General features: G+C 37.1%; 1 protein-coding gene across 1 annotated transcript; it reads left to right on the top strand.

Moving 5' to 3' along the window:
- Window positions 1–510: 510 nt before the first annotated feature.
- TMX1 (thioredoxin-related transmembrane protein 1) lies at window positions 511–17,937 on the top strand. Its single transcript, XM_011956874.1, has 8 exons — window positions 511–804; window positions 4,218–4,333; window positions 5,668–5,713; window positions 7,473–7,601; window positions 9,694–9,739; window positions 9,835–9,936; window positions 10,060–10,132; window positions 14,701–17,937. Exons 1-8 carry the CDS (start codon window positions 653–655, stop codon window positions 14,877–14,879), a joined length of 843 nt encoding a protein of 280 aa, XP_011812264.1. The 5' UTR covers window positions 511–652; the 3' UTR covers window positions 14,880–17,937.
- Window positions 17,938–18,149: the final 212 nt, after the last annotated feature.

The following is an 18,149-nucleotide window of genomic DNA, read 5'->3' as shown; positions in this document are numbered from 1 at the left end:
TCTTAAAATGCACAGCTTGATCCTTTTAAAAAAAAATCATATACGTACGCCCGTGTAACTACTGTTCATATCTACATGTTGAACACATCCAACACATCCAACATAACCCTGAGGTTCCTCTGCACCTTCCCTGTCTATAATCTCTCAGAAGTAAACCAATATTCCGACTCCTATAAAGATCCATTAGCTTTACTACATGTTTCAAAGAAAACAAATGAGAACTCTGAAGGACATTTAATTGGAAAACTGCTTTAGCATATTATAGACTTACCAATTTGCTTGTAAACGCTAACCATTTGGCGCCAAAATCCTGGGAGCTAAATTTTAAGCCGTTCTTCCTCAAAGCACCGCCCCACTTTTTACACCACGCCTCCTTTTGCTCTGTTCCTTCCCCCACATTATTGGGGCACCCTAGGCGGTAGAAGAAGCGGCTTTTCTGTCATGCGCATTGTGGAGAAGCGTTCTTCCCACTTTCCCGACTTCACCACTCACTGGGATCAGACCCCTGTCATGCGCATTGAGAGTCCTCTAGACAGGCGCGCCTCGCAGCACCGTCGTGCGCTTGCGCTGAGCAACCTGCAAGGGCGGAAGTGGGAGCTGCGACCGGGAGGAGGGGCCGCCGCGCTCTCTGTGAGGTGGGCAAGCGGCGGAAATGGCGCCCTCCGGGAGTTCTGCAGTTCCCCTGGCAGTCCTGGTGCTGTTGCTTTGGGGTGCTCCCTGGACGCACGGGCGGCGGAGCAACGTTCGCGTCATCACGGACGAGAACTGGAGAGAGCTGCTGGAAGGAGACTGGATGATAGAATTGTGAGTGCGGTGCGGCCGGGGTCCTACGTCAGTGCCTGGACACACGACTTCACCCCGCACGTTCCTCACGCAGGTCCCAGGCTCCCCAGGACTGCGCCTCCGAGTTGCGGAGCTAGCGTCCTCGACTTCTGCATCTCCCCAAACTCCTGGGATCTGCCGCCGGCTTGGTTCCACCCCTTCGTGTCTTACCCGTAAATGTTAAGTTTCTTCTGGGGTGCACCCTCGTTTCGTTTCTGTGGCTGTGGTGCGCCCCGAGGGTTAGCGCCAGTGCGAATTCTGACATTTTTCATGACTTTGAGGCTGCGATTGGGGCGCGGGGAGGGAGGTGTCTGACTAGTGTCTAAGTAGTTAGAGTGATTCTTCACAGACTTCTACACTTACTTTCACCACATTTTACAGAAAAGAATATTGAGCAAAATCTCTCCTCTCCTTTTGTCTGTCCTTAAAATATAGTCTATTTATGGTGTTGGAATTTGGGGCTTTTAAGCTTTTTAAAAATGGATTAGGCACGTTGCTTTTTTATTGTGAATACTGAGTCAATTCAGGTCGGGTTATTTTTAAGTTTTCGTTTTCTCTTTTTCCCTTCTCTTTTGCCTTCGCTTTTTCACTCATCTCGTTTTTCCTTTGGGTGTGTTTGCAGTGTAGACAATACCTTGGGTTGTGACTCCTAGGTCTTTGTAAACGGCATTACATTAAAAGATAAGGCATTAATGTATACACTCTCGAGCGTCAGGTCATCATTTATTGCTCGAACGACATCATGTGTCTTGTGTGGTGATTTCAATTTAATAATGTCTGTTCTGCAGCGGTGGGAAATAAAGTATCTGCCTTTGCTTTAGATGCTGAGTTGTTGTTGATGGTGGTGTTATACATATTAGCGGTATTACTGATAATAGTAAAAGCATGATTACTGAGTATTAACTGTAGTGGACACCACTAAGCACCTTTACACACATACTATATTTAATTCCCTGCAAATTCTCTGTGACAGGTGTTTTTCATATTTTACAAGTGAGTAACAAGGTACCTAAATGCTTTAGTTAACCATCCAGATATTGCTGCGGCTTTCTTTGGGGCTTCAGAGTAGGCATGCAATAATTGTTGTTAGAACACCTTCTTTAAAAAGGTTCAGCTGGAAGTGGCGTAGGCTACTCAGGAGATTGAGGTATGAGGATGGCTTGAGCCCAGGGGTTCAAGAGATCGTGGGCAATGTAGCGAAATAAATAAGTAGATAAATAAAAATGAAAAGACAACAGGGTTCAGGTGAGTGTTTTCTTGTGTCAAGAATTCAACAAGGGTTGTCAAGGAGATCAGCGAAAGTGACATCCCCAAGGGAGAACCCAGAAGGCTAAATCAGTAAGTCCTGTGCTATTTAGAAAAACAAACAAAACTGGCAGGGCGCGGTGGCTCCCGCCTGTAATCCCAGCACTTTGGGAGGCCAAGGCGGGCCGATCACGAGGTCAGGAGATTGAGACCATCCTGGCTAACACGGTGAAACGCCATTTGTACTAAAAATACAAAAAATTAGCTGGGCGTGGTGGCACGCGCTTATAGTCCCAGCTACTCGGGAGGCTGAGGCAGGAGAATCGCTTGACTCCGGGAGGCAGAGGTTGCAGTCAGCCGAAATCATGCCACTGCACTCCCGCCTGGGCGACAGAGTGAGACTTGATCTCAAAAAAAAAAAAAAAAAAAAAAGTAGAACATTTGTATGGAGGGTAAAAAAAGGGAAATATTCATTGTATGCATATAATCTGCAACTCTGAAATGAATTTTCATTCAGGCACCATCGAAGGCTTCAGGAGAGAGGAACTATGACAAGTGACACTTTGTTTTTCAGTCATCGTCATGAGTAACTTGTTTTAGATCGTGCCTGTAAAATAGTGTTATAAGCAATATATTAAGCAATAGTTACCGTGTGTGTATATGCAAAATACAGTCAAGTATTATTCAAGGATATTTTTTAATTCATTATGATCCAACTATATAAATACAGCAGTCAGAAGTAGTATTAAAGAGAACAAGACTAACAAAACATTGAGTATGAGGTAAATCCACATTGGAGCGTCTATTTATAGGGTAGTAGTTTTTCTTTTTCCTTAAGTAGAGATTCTAAAGTAAGTCTTTAGAAAGCAACCGACAGCCTGGGCAACATGGCAAAAACCAGTCTCTACAAAAAAAAATACGAAAAATTAGCTGGGAGTGTGGGCAGGCATCTCTAGTCCCAGCTACTTGGGCTGAGGTGGGAGGATGTCTGGGAGGTTGAGGCTGCAGTGAGCCCAGATCGCCCCGCTGCCCACCAGTCTGGGTGCCAAAGCAAGACCCTGTTTCAAAAAATAAAAAAGCAACTGAGCAACAAAACGAACCTGAAAAAGAGGGAATCTAGAAGTTTTAGTAATAGTCTGCTCCTAATTACAAGTGAATTATCTACAGTAAATCCATTTCTGCTCAGAAGTTTTGTCATGGAGATATTTTCATTGTAATACAATTTATTGTTAGGAGCTTGGCTTTTATAGTACCAGTTTGTCTTGTTCTACAATGTCTATTTTAGGAGTTTAGTTTTCATAAAACAAGTGAAGAAAATGTGAAGTACAGAAACTATAGTTTTGTGTTTAACTGGTTTAGGCTTTATTCTTCCTGGTTGTGTTAAAAAAAAAAAAAAACAAAAAAAAGAACCCTGTGCTGTATTATAAGATAAAATACAATAAAGTGTAAAAATAAGATCCTTGGGAGATAATGAATACCAGAGGAGTAATTTAAATGCTAATATGCTTGCATTTGTAAATCCAAGGTCTTGGAAACAGGATGACCTAACTGGCCAAGAGTTTTGTTTGACCTGCTTAGTATTTGTATGTGGGTTATTTTTTGAGGTAACATTCTCATATAAAAATGCAGATCTCCATCTTCTTTTAAATATGAATAGGCAGCCTTAGTGTGGCAGCATCCTTTGTGGCAATCCTACTTAGTAATGGTTGCCACCTTAAGATGAAATATGTGCTTTCTTATTCACCACAGCCCAGAACACTTCTATTTTTCCAACACTTTGCATTTGTGACTCTGCAACGTAAATTATTAAAATTGGTAAACTCTAACTTTGGTCTTGAACTTTCTGGTGGCCACACATTGATAGAGAAATGCAAAGGTTTTTTGAAGAGCTGTTTTGCATGTGAAAAAATCCTGTGTCTTATTCTCAGAATTTCATTTGATTAGCATCATCAGTTCATCATTTTTGATTTCCAGATTGTTAGAGCTACCCTTAAAAGTTTTTCATCTGCATGAAATTAACCACCTTGTCGTCTTCAGTGTTTTTATGTAAAATGTTCTTCATAAATTATACATTTAAATTTTTTATCCCAAGATAAATGGTCATACTAATGTGCTTAACCTTTTAAAAAAAAAAAATCTGTATTTCTTAGTTACGCCCCGTGGTGCCCTGCTTGTCAGAATCTTCAACCGGAATGGGAAAGTTTTGCTGAATGGGGAGAAGATCTTGAGGTTAATGTTGCGAAAGTAGATGTCACAGAGCAGCCAGGTACTGTAAGTCTTTGGTTAGTTTTGTTTCTTTGCTGTTTGGGTTGATGTGTTTATCCTGTTTTCTACATTACATAGTCTTAATTCTACCTTTCATTAGGTTTTCAAAACCTAACAGTCTGCAGCTAGTTAACCTGACTTGTGCACCTCCCTGATGGGGGCTCAGTGTGCAATGGTTGCAAAATGGAGATTCCCTAGTTGTGTAAACACCTCATTCCTTGAAAGCATTGCTGTAAGGGTTCTTGAAGACATTACCCTCTTTTTATCCCTCCCCACATAATTGCCTCTGATTTGTTTTTCTTTGCGTCCCAGGCCCCAGACTAGTATGTAAGATGTCTTTGAGAAGTCCTAGAACACTGTGGTTCAGGTGAACATTGGCCAAGCCACATTTGCATCCATACCAGGCTTCAGAATAAGGAGCATGCGATTGAGTGTTTTTTCTAGAGTCAAGGTCACATTCCCTGACAAAAGAAGATCTGAATCTCTGAAACTGAGTTTTAAATTTAGTACCTATGATTTGAGGATGTGGGCTCCTAAATATAAAGCCCTCGTGGTTGTGAGGTCAAGTGCATTCCTGACTTGGTCCCTGGACAAGTGGCAGGTCCTGCCCTTAAGGAGGTTCCTTCCACAGACCAACCTCATCTTACCATTCTCAGTAGTCACACTACCCTTGGGTTCTTGGCTGCCCCATCTCAAATGGTAGTAATAAGTAATATTTATTGAGCGCTTGCCTGTTATAGCATTCTTTCAAGTATCTTGTGTTTATTATTTAATCCTTATACAACCCCATGAAATACGTGATGTCCCCATTTCACAGATAAGAAAACTGAGACACAGGTCAATTCTCTGTAATATCAGTGCTTGACACCTGGCTAATAAGAAATGTTAGCTGCTTTTATTTTTGCCTGTCTTATGAAAGATTCACATTATTTTCCATTTTTAGCAGCACCATAAACTGCCTTTGTTTGTTGAATGTCAAGTGCAATTCCATTTGATTTTAGATCTAAGAACCTATTACCTTGTGCTCTCCCATGACTTATTACTACTAGTCTTAATTTTGACAGTGGTATAAATAATGAAGTGTTTTTATTTATTTAAAAACATATTCAGTACTCTAGTTCTACATACTTTTTAACTGAGATAATGTGCAGTATTGTGTTTTTTAAAGTTGCTTTAAGTACATAATTCACTTTTAAATTATGTATTACAAAGCTCAACTATTATGTATAATTTCATATTATTTCCTATTAGTATGTATTTAAATAATTCAAAGTCACCTTTTAAGTAGTCAGTGATTGGCCCATGCAAAACCTGCTATGTGTTCTTTATTTGTAGGACTGAGTGGACGGTTTATCATAACTGCTCTTCCTACTATTTATCAGTAAGTATTTGAAGATTCTCAATTATGGAGAAAGATGCATTATGGTGTAATCAGAAGTGGTAGGCCTCTGGTTTGGATCATGTTGGAAGAGCTGAGGTAATCTCATTATATTCAGCAGGTGTTTTAGAGGGTTTGTTTTGCTTAGTGTTATCCTAAATGCCTTTAGGAAGTTGAGTGATGTATGAAACAGTCTCTGTTCTCAAAGATTTACAGTTGTTTTGGAAAGTGATGTTCTTGTGAAATGTTGTGATCCTGTTCAGCGTGTCGAGTCATTATGAGTCCAAAGTAGTGGTGAGTCCTGTAGGAAATTGGGTAAAGGAGAAATCACAGTTACTTGGATTGGTTCCCAGAGAATATGGGGTTTAAATGAAATCTTGGAAGTAGGATTTTAAGAGTGCAGGGTAAGCATTTTATTCTGAGCACAATCTCATAAACAGTCATTAACAGGAACATGATATGTCCAAAAAGTAGCTATGAAAGTGCTGCTGTACAGCCTTGGGTACAGTAGTAGGTGATAGTTGGGTGATAAATCAGAATGAGGAAGATTATGTAGTCTTCAATGTCAGGTCTATTAGTTTGGCTTTATCTTCTAAATTGGGGGTATGAAATCTCAAGTCTGTGTACCTGCTGTGTACCCTAACATCATGTAGCTGGTAGGTTAAATACCAGGAGGTACTGAAAATAAGTTGACACTTTGTGTTTATAGCTTGCTTTTCTTTGCCCTTTTTTCTTTTTTTTCATGTTTTTAAAATTCACCCCTACTCCCTTTACATCTATGTGAATTTCTGTTCTCTGTCTCCATAAGAGCTTCTGTCCTGCCCTTCTCATTCAGTCCTTTTTCCCACATGCCCCTTCAGTCTCTCCTCTTTCCTTTACACTTCTTAGTGCCTCCTGACCTTATTTGGAATTTCCTGCCCTTTTTCTTTTAGTCAAAATTGTTTACCATGTCCTTTCTCCTATTTCCTGCCTGTCGAAATCCTACCTATGCTTCAAAGAATAGCTCAAATGACACTTCACAAAAACTTTGTGTTTTGGGGTGGGGGGCTTCCTCATGGTCTTTACCTCTGGGTGGATAAAGGGTCTCTTAACCCTTCTTAACAGGTCCCTAGTAGGGAGCCGATGAGTTTTTGAGTTAGATGAGTTTTTGCACTTAAAGATGTTGGAGCCAAGAGAACATTTATGACTCTGACAGAACTTTCTACATTGGAAATGGGAAGGAGGAGGTGGATCTAAGGAAGGCTGCAAAACTGACTGTAAATAGTCACTGAAATGAGAGGAAAGGAAACACTGTACCAGATGCCTCCAGTGATTTAAAGCAGGGTGGCTGAAGTGATGCTAGTATACCCAAAAGTACTAGAAAAATGCCTTAAAATTTTAAGTTATAGCTTAACAGCTAATAATTACTATGTGCCAAGCACTATTCTAATACTTTTTGTATAATTCTTTTAATATGTGTATTACACATAAGGTTTAAAAGTACTTTTCTGAGATTTATCTACTTACTATATTTCATAGTTTTATTATTTGGTAGAATAACAGTAATTTTTTAAGACTTATCATTTAAAAAAATGTAACCTCATTGTTAAATTGGGGGCTAAAGTGTCATGAGTAGGTAAATAGCATAATTTGCTATTAATACTTGTACATTGCTAATGCTTTTGAATGTTAGAAGTGACTATAAAGTGAGGTGAAAAAATAGCAAAATAAATATTAAATTATTTCTCAATGCTGGATAATATTTAATTCTGATTCTCTTTAGTTGTAAAGATGGTGAATTTAGGCGCTATCAGGGTCCAAGGACTAAGAAGGACTTCATAAACTTTATAAGTGATAAAGAGTGGAAGAGTATTGAGCCTGTTTCATCATGGTTTGGTCCAGGTTCTGTTCTGTAAGTATGAGGGCTTTTTCTCTTACCCATTTCATAATTAATTGGAACAGATAATTATATTTTATGTAACGTATTCATACTCTTTTTGTTTCTTGAGCTGTTAAGGTGTATCCACATTTATTACTTGTTCTTTTTTTTTTTTTTTCTGAGATTGAGTCTCACTCTGTCGCCCAGGCTGGGGTGCAGTGGCGTGATCTTGGCTCACTGCAAGCTCTGCCTCAGTGGTTCACACCATTCTCCTTCCTCAGCCTCCCGAATAGCTGGGACTACAGGCGCCCACTGCTACGCCTGGCTAATTTTTTTGTATTTTAGTAGAAACAGGATTTCACCGTGTTAGCCAGGATGGTCTCGATCTCCTGACCTTGTGATCCACCCGCCTTGGCCTCCCAAAGTACTGGGATTATAGGCGTGAGCCACCGTGCACGGCCTACATGTTTGATCTTTTTAGTTTGACCTAAGTCAAACAGTTTCATGCTTCTTGAGTTAGAGAAGACATTTTATAGAAGTAAGTTGTACACCTTTTCAGGAATATTGTAGCTTGCTAGATTTAGTCACATGTATCATCAAAAACTAAATGCCCTTAAGATTGTTCACAGCATAATGGATAAAGCTATCACTCAAGTGTAATAATTTGAATGAGTAGGCTCAAACTTGTACTCATGCTATCTCCAGACTTCAGTTTGTTTTGTAATGTTCTGTCTCCATAAAGACTGTCACAAATTGCTGATACCAACTAAATTACATAAACTTCGACTCTTGATGTAAAGCGATTGAATTATGTTTGGTTGGTTATTCCACTTATCTGATAACTTCTTATATGAATAGTGTGTATAAACGTTGACCATAATAGCGTGCCTAAGCACTAAGCTTTATAGATATCTAGAGGGTAGATGAATTTCTTCATAGCAACTGGCAATGGAGTGATAAGGATTGGAAGTAGCAAGCATGCTTTCTGCTTTGCTGTTGGGGTAAAAGGCCTCACTGGTAATGTGAGAGACCTCTGGTAATAGTGAGTTTTGCTGAGGTACCATGGACTGATCCTGTGTGGCCATCTGTATCTTCCTATCCTCTCACCACCTTACCTTTGGAGGATAGGGAGTTGAGACAGTAATCCCATAAGAGAAAATACTCTAGATTCTGGGAATGAGAGAAAGATCAGCCTGTCGACACTCACCCATTGAACTACCATGCCCAACTCAATTTTGGATCCTACTGTTCCTGAAATAAATTACTGCAGACTACAGTAAGGCTATACAGTGCTTTATATTTCAGTTCCTTGTTTCTCTTCTCACTTGGCTTTTAAACAACAGAAGCAACATGATTAAAATACCTTTCTATGTCGACTTAAAAGTATAACTGATTTTTGTTCTCTGAAACCTCATCTCATAAATGAATCTTGTCTTTTTCCAGTAGAACAAAGTAGTTGCTTGTAAGTCTATTTTCAAGCTGCTATAATTGGGAACTCACAGACCTTTCTTATTTCTGAAGCATGCCTTTTTAAAACTGGCCATTTAATTATGTAAAATACTAATTTTTGCTTATATGATGACTTAGCACTTATTTACCTATGTAGTAATTTTGTATATCATTAAAAGATGTCAAACTAATGCTCCTATAAATTTTAATTAATTTCAATAAAAAAGAGGGATAGTTCTTAAGTAGGAAGAATTGGCTTGACAATTGTTTCCAGTCCTTCCTTGAGCCTCCCTTTGGTCATGCTTTAAAGGCTTTTAAGGGTGAGTAAGAGTTGCCTTTTCCAACTGGTTTCATGGAACTTGTAATCCTTTACTCAGTGTATTGGAGAAATGATCAGATGAAAGACAAAATATTAACATCAAAACAGTGGGAGAAAAGGAAAAAGTTACTGTCAAGTATGTTTATTTATGAGGCTGTCACATGGTAGTATCAATTTAGAAACAATTTTCATGAACAAGCCTTATTATAGGCATGATATATCTCTAGTGATGTATCTCTAGTCTTGATTAACAGCAATAAAATCTGTCATATTGGGGAAATTATGGAGTAGAAAATAGTATATATAGACAAAGCTGTGTATGTTTTTCAGTTTTTTAATCATCTCGTTTATTTTTAGGATGAGTAGTATGTCAGCACTCTTTCAGCTATCTATGTGGATCAGGGTATGGACTAAAATATTTTTATCTTAAACATTTATGCCACTATCACTTTAACAAAAATGAACAGATTTTTAGGTTTTTTTTTCTTTTCATTTTAGGCTTGCCATAACTACTTTATTGAAGACCTTGGATTGCCAGTGTGGGGATCATATACTGTTTTTGCTTTAGCAACTCTGTTTTCCGGACTGTTATTAGGACTTGTAAGTATTTCATTTTTGGAGTGCTAGGAAGAAAAATATTTAAAAATGTGATAATTTAAAATAGTTACATTAGCTGTGGCATATATTCTACTTTCAGGTTTCTTACAAATTTTATTTTTACAGTGTATGATATTTGTGGCAGATTGCCTTTGTCCTTCAAAAAGGCGCAGACCACAGCCATACCCATACCCTTCAAGTAAGTACATTTTAAAATGTTTATTTTTTATTCACTATAGCCCTATTCATTTCTGTAATCACAATCACATTTCACAGGTTGCCCTTGCAGCTTAGAATTCTAACTGTGGATTGTTGGTCTTTATCAGCTATGACATAAGGGAAGGTAGAAGAGATGTATATTTCATGTAAGAATGTAGCCCAGTGGATTTTGAACACTGTTATTTTCTTGACTCTTATATTATGGGGAATTTTAACATGGCATATAGCATGTAGCTATTTAATAATATTTATTTGGTGTCAATTTATAAGTGGAATATATTCTACTCTTGAAGTCTTTCATTAGTATAGTGGCCGCCACATTTGAAGAGTATTCTTTGAATGCCAGTCAATTGTAGGTTTTTTCTGGTAGGATATTGGGAAAAGCAATCCCTATGGTTGATTTAGGGTGTCACTGACACTGAACTGTACTACGGATCAATTTAAATAATTACAAGCATTTACCAATCTTGTAATTGTACTGTTAATGGAAGTGTTTATATTTGCAGTTCTTAAAGAACTTTTACTTATCTGTTACCTCATTTGCCTTTTAGCCACTCTGTAGTGGAGTGCATAGGTGATACTGCTCCCATTTTGTACTTGAGGAAACTAAGGCTCACAGTCACACAGAAGTGACAAAGCTTAGTGTTTAACTAAATCAGACTTGTGGCCTGATACTCCTTCATTTATGATATCTTTTGTTTGTTTGTTTTCGAGACGGAGTCTCGCTCTGTTGCCCAGGCTGGAGTGCAGTGGCACGATCTCGGCTCACTGCAACCTCCACCTCCCAGATTCAAACTATTCTCCTGCCTCAGCCTCCCTAGTAGCTGGGACTACAGGTGCGTGCCACTACGCCCAGCTAATTTTTTGTGTTTTTAGTAGAGATGGGGTTTCACTGTGTTAGGATAGTCTCAATCTCCTGAACTTGTGATCCACCCGCCTCGACCTCCCAAAGTGCTGGGATTACAGGTGTGAGCCCCTCCACCCGGCCATGATGTCTTTCTTAACTTAGGGCTTAATGAGATCAAAATTTCCGAAATGAAGTCTGTGGAGATTAGATTTATACTGTACCTTGTCCTTTTGTACTGGTAGTTCATCTTTTCATTTCTTAGATAGTTGCATTGATACTAAAAAGGACATGCATAGGGGAAGGAATCATTTTATCCAAAAAGGGCCATGGATGTCTAGGAAAAAAGCGTAAGCGCAGATTACTTAAAAGACAAATGTATTATTAGGTTTAAGGTTTTTGAAGCGAAATGAATATAAAATGTTTACTCACCAACTTTTAAATTGTGAATAAAACGTAAGATTTAATTTAGTAGATACAAAAGATACATATATAAAAGTAGTTATACAGATGGTCCCTGACCTACAGTCATTCAACTTAAAATTGACTTTACGATAGTGCAAAACGAATATGCGTTCAGTAGAAACTGTACTTTAAATTTTGAATTTTGACCTATTCTGGGCTACTGGTATGGAGTACTTTTGTAATGCTGGGCAGATTAAGTTAGGTTAGGTATATTAATGTATTTCAACTTATGTAAGGATAGGTTAGTTGTATTAAATGCCTTTTTGACTTATGATATTTTCAACTTACGATTTATCAGGGTGTAACCCCATCATAAGTCAAGGAGCATCTGTATTATGTTTGGTTTTCTTATATTCTGTCTTCACCCTCACATAAATCATATAGCCGTCAGAAAGTCTATAGGGTGATCAGTGTGCAACTAGCATTGGATCCCATAAAGGTACCAAAGTACGTACTAAGTCATGTGATGTGCAGGCTGTTATTGACACTGTTGCCAGATCGTCCTCTCGTCTCCCAAGAGTTTACTTTGGTAGTCTGCATAGATTGATTTCTCTGAGGATGTAGGTGTTGGAGTCTGAGTCATCTTACCACTTAGAGCAAACTTGAGAGTGTCTGAGACTTGCCTGGAGAACTTGTTGAAACAGATTGCTGATTCCCCACCCTGGGTTTTGGACTCAGAAGTTCTGTATTGGGGCCAAGAATTTCCATTTCTTACAATTCCCAGGTGAAGTTGATGTTGCTGGTCTGAGGACCATTATTTGAGAACCCCTGTCTTAGAGAAAGTGGTTACCGATAGGAAAATCTACAGGTCCCGGCACATGAAATTACTTGTCTTTTGGTGTTGACCGTACAAACTTTTCAAAAGAATACTGACTCTGATAGAATCCTTTCTGTGCAATACTGTGGAATACATAACTGGTGTACACAAAGAGGTAAGTGTTCTCAGACAAGAAGGGCAAGTCAGTGAATAGGCACAATTTTAGCAACTTTAAAAGAGTTGAACCTAAGGAAATGACAGAGATAATACTCTACCTCTTTTAGGAAGTTACAAGGGAATTCATTTCTTAGAAATGAAATTTTTAAAATGACTTGGTTAATTAATGTCAAGCTACTTAAGTTTTTCTGTCCTCTATTATAATCCACTGTAAAAGTCACTAAAGAAATCTTTACCTTTAAATATCTGTTAATTTGGAGGGATTGAAAGGCAGAAAGTAAAGGGTTTTTTGAATGCCTTTCCAAATCATTCAAAAAGAAGGCAAGCATGGTCTCTGAGCCAGAGAGATCTGATTGGGCATCCCAGCTCTTCCACTTAATAGCAAAGCAGTATGGCAGACATTTTCTACCCTCTGAGCATTTAACCTCCTTTGTGAAATGAAAGTAATTATACTTGCCCCACTGGATCATTATGACACTTAGGAGATAGGTATGTAATGCTCACATTATCCTAGTTACTAACATATAATAAGCATTCAGTAAGTAATCACTATGCATATGATTGTGTAATTTATTTTTCTTTAGTAATACAACTGATATTAATCCAGACTTTAAAGTGATATTGCCATGCCCCTTCCGTAATGGAACACATGATTTGAGTTGTTTTCCAATATGTGTGCTTGTCTTGATTTTGAGTTGTTAGGGGTGCTAAAGAAATCCAACTCAATCTACTGTTAAGCAAAATTGGAATTTATTGGTTTATGTAGTGATGAAGTCTGAGGTCAGGGTTGACTAGATCCTTAAGGCTCAAATGATGTTGTTAAGATGCTGTTTCTGAGTTACTCAGTTCTCCACACCTTGACTTGTTCAATTCTCAGTTGAGTGCTTTTTAGAATTTTTTTTTGTTTTTCTATTTTTACTCTGCTCACAAGGACATCTGGATCAACTTGGCCCTTTCCAGTCACTAGCGTAAGGTGGTTAGAGAAAACTAGTCACAATCTAAGAATAAGGCGGAAATTCATTTTTTTTTCTACACCCACCTCTTTTTTGGAGAAATTCTGGTGCACTCCGCTGGTGTAAAGGTATCACTTTTTGGAAACCAGGGTTCCGCAACCTCGACACTATTGACGTTTTTGGCCAGATGATTCTTAGTTGTGACGGACTGCCTTTTATACACTGTTGAATGTTTAATAGCATTCTACTTACCAATAGCACTGCCCTTCTTCTTAGGTGTGAAAAGCAGAAATATCTCTAGACGTTGTTAAGTGTTCCTTGTGGAGGGGAGAAACTCCCTTGGTAGAGAACCACTGCTATAAACTAGTATTCACCACCTGGAGTGTGGCATAGGGAAGGGGCTGTTACCCCAAAATGAAGATGGATGCCAGGCAGACTAAACAACAGATTGTTCATTACTGGTAATTTTTCCCCCATGGTTTGTTCTGCCTTATTAACCCACTCCTTCCTTGCGGGTCCCCCCGCCCTGGCCCCACCATTCTCGATTGCCTAGGATTGGGGGCAGTCTGAGATCATTGAACAGAGTAAAGCTCTTTGACCCAATTCTGTCTCGTGTATCTCACCATGGTGTTCTCTAAGTTTAAGTTAACTAGCAGCTGGCCATAAAAAACATCGAAAGGGTGTGTGTGTGTGTGTATGTATTTATTCATTGAGATGTACGCTTAAGATTTTTACGTTTTACTGTTGTAACTATATTGTAATAAAATACTATATATGGGGGATGAGTAAGGGGAAGCACATTTATAAGACCAGAAGAAGATATGGACAGAAATACAACCTTCAACTGTAAATGTGTGATTTCTCTTCCCTTGGGAACTGAAACAAGGATACTGTTTAAGTTTTAGTATACTTTTTGACCAGAAGATTAATAGCAAATAAGTATGAGATAGTTTTTTTTTTAAAGCCAGTCAAATTTAGCAGTGGGGGTTATCACCATTAGTGATAGTAATATTAGTAAGTTCTGATAACCTACTACCATTGGACCAACCAGTTCTTTTTAATGCTGTATATTTTCATACAACTTCCATATTGACAACGTTAATGCTGATTCATTAATTTCTGTTCAATTTATAAATAGGTGGGTAATACTAAAATGACTCATGCCATTTTTATTTTTATAATATTCATAGTTTTTTGGATCTTATCTTGAATAACTTTTTCCTTTTGGAAATCCAAACATGATAAATTTATGTCAAAGCAGTTTTTGGGCATATAAGACATTGTATCTTGATTTTACTCTAGAGCAAATCTAATACATCTACAAAAATACATTTTTGGTGTTTGTCTTTAAGAAAAATTATTATCAGAATCCGCACAACCTTTGAAAAAAGTGGAGGAGGAACAAGAGGCGGATGAAGAAGATGTTTCAGAAGAAGAAGCTGAACGTAAAGAAGGAACAAACAAAGACTTTCCACAGAATGCCATAAGACAACGCTCTCTGGGTCCATCATTGGCCACAGATAAATCCTAGTTAAATTTTATAGTTAATATCATGATTTTGATAAAAATAGAAGATTGATCATTTTGTTTGGTTTGAAGTGAACTGTGACTTTCTTGTATATTGCAGAGTTCAGTCTAGATTGTCATTAAATTGAAGAGTCTACATTCAGAACATAAAAGCACTAGGTATACAAGTTTGAAATATGATTTAAGCACAGTATGGTGGTTTAAATAGTTCTCTAATTTTTGAAAAATCATGCCAAGCAATAAGATTTATGTATATTTGTTTAATAATAACCTGTTTCAAGTCTGAGTTTTGAAAATTTACATTTCCCAAGTATTGCATTATTGAGGTATTTAAGAATATTATTTTAGAGAAAAATATTTCTCATTTGATATAATTTTTCTTGGTTTCACTGTGTGAAAAAAAGAAGATATTTCCCATAAATGGGAACTTTGCCCATTGTCTCAAGAAATGTGTATTTGAGTGACAATTTCGTGGTCTTTTTAGAGGTATAATCCAAAATTTCCTTGTATTTTTAGGTTATGCAACTAATAAAAATTAATTAATTTTTATTAATTAATTACAGTTACATTAATTAATTACAGTTTTCTACACATGGTAATACAGGATATGCTACTGATTTAGGAAGTTTTTAAGTTCATGGTATTCTCTTGATTCCAACAAAGTTTGATTTTTTCTTGTATTTTTCTTATTTACTATGGGTTATACTTTTTATTTTTCAAATTGGATGATAATTTCCTGGAAACATTTTTTATGTTTTAGTAAACAGTACTTTTCTGTTATTTCAAACTGAAGTTTACTGGGAGATCCATCAAATTGAACAATCTGTTGTAATTTAAAATTTTGGCCACTCTTTTCAGATTTTACATCATTCTTGCTGAACTTCAACTTGAAATTGTTTTTTTTTTTTTTCTTTTTGAATGTGAAGGTGAACATTCCTGATTTTTGTCTGATGTGGAAAAGCCGTGATATTTTACATTTTGAAAATTCACAGAAGCTTAATATAAAACAAAGTTTGCATTCTACTCAGGAAAAAGCATCTTCTTGTACATGTCTTAAATGTATTTTTGTCCTCATATACAGAAAGTTCTTAATTGATTTTACAGACTGTAATGCTTGATGTTTTAAAATAATAACATTTTTATATTTTTTAAAAGAAACTTCATATTATTCTGTGTTCTTTCCTGACTGGTAATATTCTGTGGGATTTCACAGGTAAAAGTCAGTAGGGTGGAACATTTTTGTGTATTTTTACTCCTTAAAGAGCTAGAATACATAGTTTTCACCTTAAAAGAAGGGGGAAAACCATAAATACAATGAATCAACTGACCATTATGTAGTAGACAATTTCTGTAATGTCCCCTTCTTTCTAGGCTCTGTTGCTATGTGAATCCATTAGATTTACAGTATCGTAATATACAAGTGTTCTTTAAAGGCCTCTCCTTTAGAATATAAAATATTGTACCATTGAAGAGTTTGGATGTGTAACTTGTGATGCCTTAGAAAAATGTCCTAAGCACAAAATAAACTTTTCTAACCACTTCATTAAAGCTGAAGACCAGTATGATTTCTAGTTGCTTTTTGAAGGTATGCTTTTTTACTTTGTATTTAACGATGTTCAGATGAGTAGTTGTGTGTTACTATATATGTACTTGATATGCGTAATCAAACAACTGCTTCTTTTGCTATTGAGATGTTTAAGGACAGTAATGCTCATGAATCAAGCATTTTTTTTTTAGTGTTCTAGTATATGTGACATTGCCAATTTTTTTATTAGCAAATATGTGACCAGAAAGATTCTACAGAGTAAAAAATCAAAGCAAAACAAAAACCACAAAAAGACCCCTGTACTACAGAAAATTTAAAGTTGGCTAAACAGATAGTGTCTTGAAATTTCAGGCAACATGTAATCTCACAGTTCTTAAAGATTGTCACTGTAGACCTCTGAGTAATTAATTTTCAGTTGGTAACAGGCTTATAGAAACTCTTTGGGATTATTTACAAATGGTTCAGGAAGGAATAAGGTAAAGTAAAAGTAATATCCTGGAGAATTCTGGGCCACCTACCCGCTATAATCAGTTCAGCTCTACTACTGAAGTATTGTAAAATCTGATCTCTAGAGGAAAATACAGTATTCTACCCTACGTTTTGTAAATTCTTAATGATTATCAGAAAGACTGAAAAAAGTTTTAATGAAGAATTCTGGCTACATCTAACAGCTGCCATTTACCGAGTACCTACTGCAGCTTTGTTGTTTTCCTGTATTTATTCATTTAGTCCTAATGACGACTACAAGACAGGTAAGCATTGCACATCTTTCAGGTGAGTCAGCTCAGAGGTGTGGTACAAATAGGTAAAATTTGAATCTAATTCTTGCTCCAAATCTTTTTTTGTTTGCTTTTTTTTGTTTTGTTTTGTTTTTCTTCAGTATGGGTAGTGAAATTCAACAATCTCTTATTTTGGTCTTTTTTTTTTTTTTTTTTTGAGACAGAGTTTCACTCTTGTTGCCCAGGCTGGAGTGCAATGGCGCGATCTTGGCTCACTGCAACCTCCACCTCCCGGGTTCAAGCGATTCTCCTGCCTCAGCCTCCCAAATAGCTGGGATTACAGGCATGGGCCACTGCGCCCGGCTATTATTTTGGTTCTTAAAATTTCACTCCTATCAGAGTTTCGGAGTGAATAAGTGCTATTCATAAATAACCATAATTATTCAGTATTTGCAGTCTCGTGATGTTGGTTATTGCATAAAGTAAGCTATTGCAGTAAATGATGCGTTAGGAAGCAATTTTCTCTCGTCAGTTGTGTCCTTATTCAGCCTTACACAAAAACAAGGCATAGTTCTGGACTTAATTGTGAGGTAATTAAAATTATTGAGTGAACATTTTGGCTCATATTTTATGACATTGTAGTTCATCCCCATGGTCAGTTTAAGGTAGAATTCTTACAATATATTACTTTCAATATAGGTATTTTGTTAATAAGAATTTATTTCTGTTAGACTTTAAATGATTGGTTTTACTAAGTGATTGCATGATTCTATAAATAAAATTTTAATTAAATATCAGTGGAGATTTAGATATGTTGGTACTGCTTATCTAGCAACTTTTGTATTTGTGAAACCATTAAAGCTAGAGTAACAATAAATTTAAGTTGGAATGTTGGTAATATGTAAGTAGCAAGGTCAGATTATATACTTGAACAGGTATAACATATCCCCTTTTTTCTCTATGTATTTTTTTTGAGACGGAGTCTCACTCTATCGCCCAGGTTGGAGTG

This window comes from Colobus angolensis, unplaced genomic scaffold, assembly GCF_000951035.1.
Source record: "Colobus angolensis palliatus isolate OR3802 unplaced genomic scaffold, Cang.pa_1.0 Scaffold428, whole genome shotgun sequence".
NCBI lineage: Eukaryota > Metazoa > Chordata > Mammalia > Primates > Cercopithecidae > Colobus > Colobus angolensis.
Note: the sequence above shows the minus strand (reverse complement) of the source record. Positions and strands in the feature narration are given on the sequence as shown.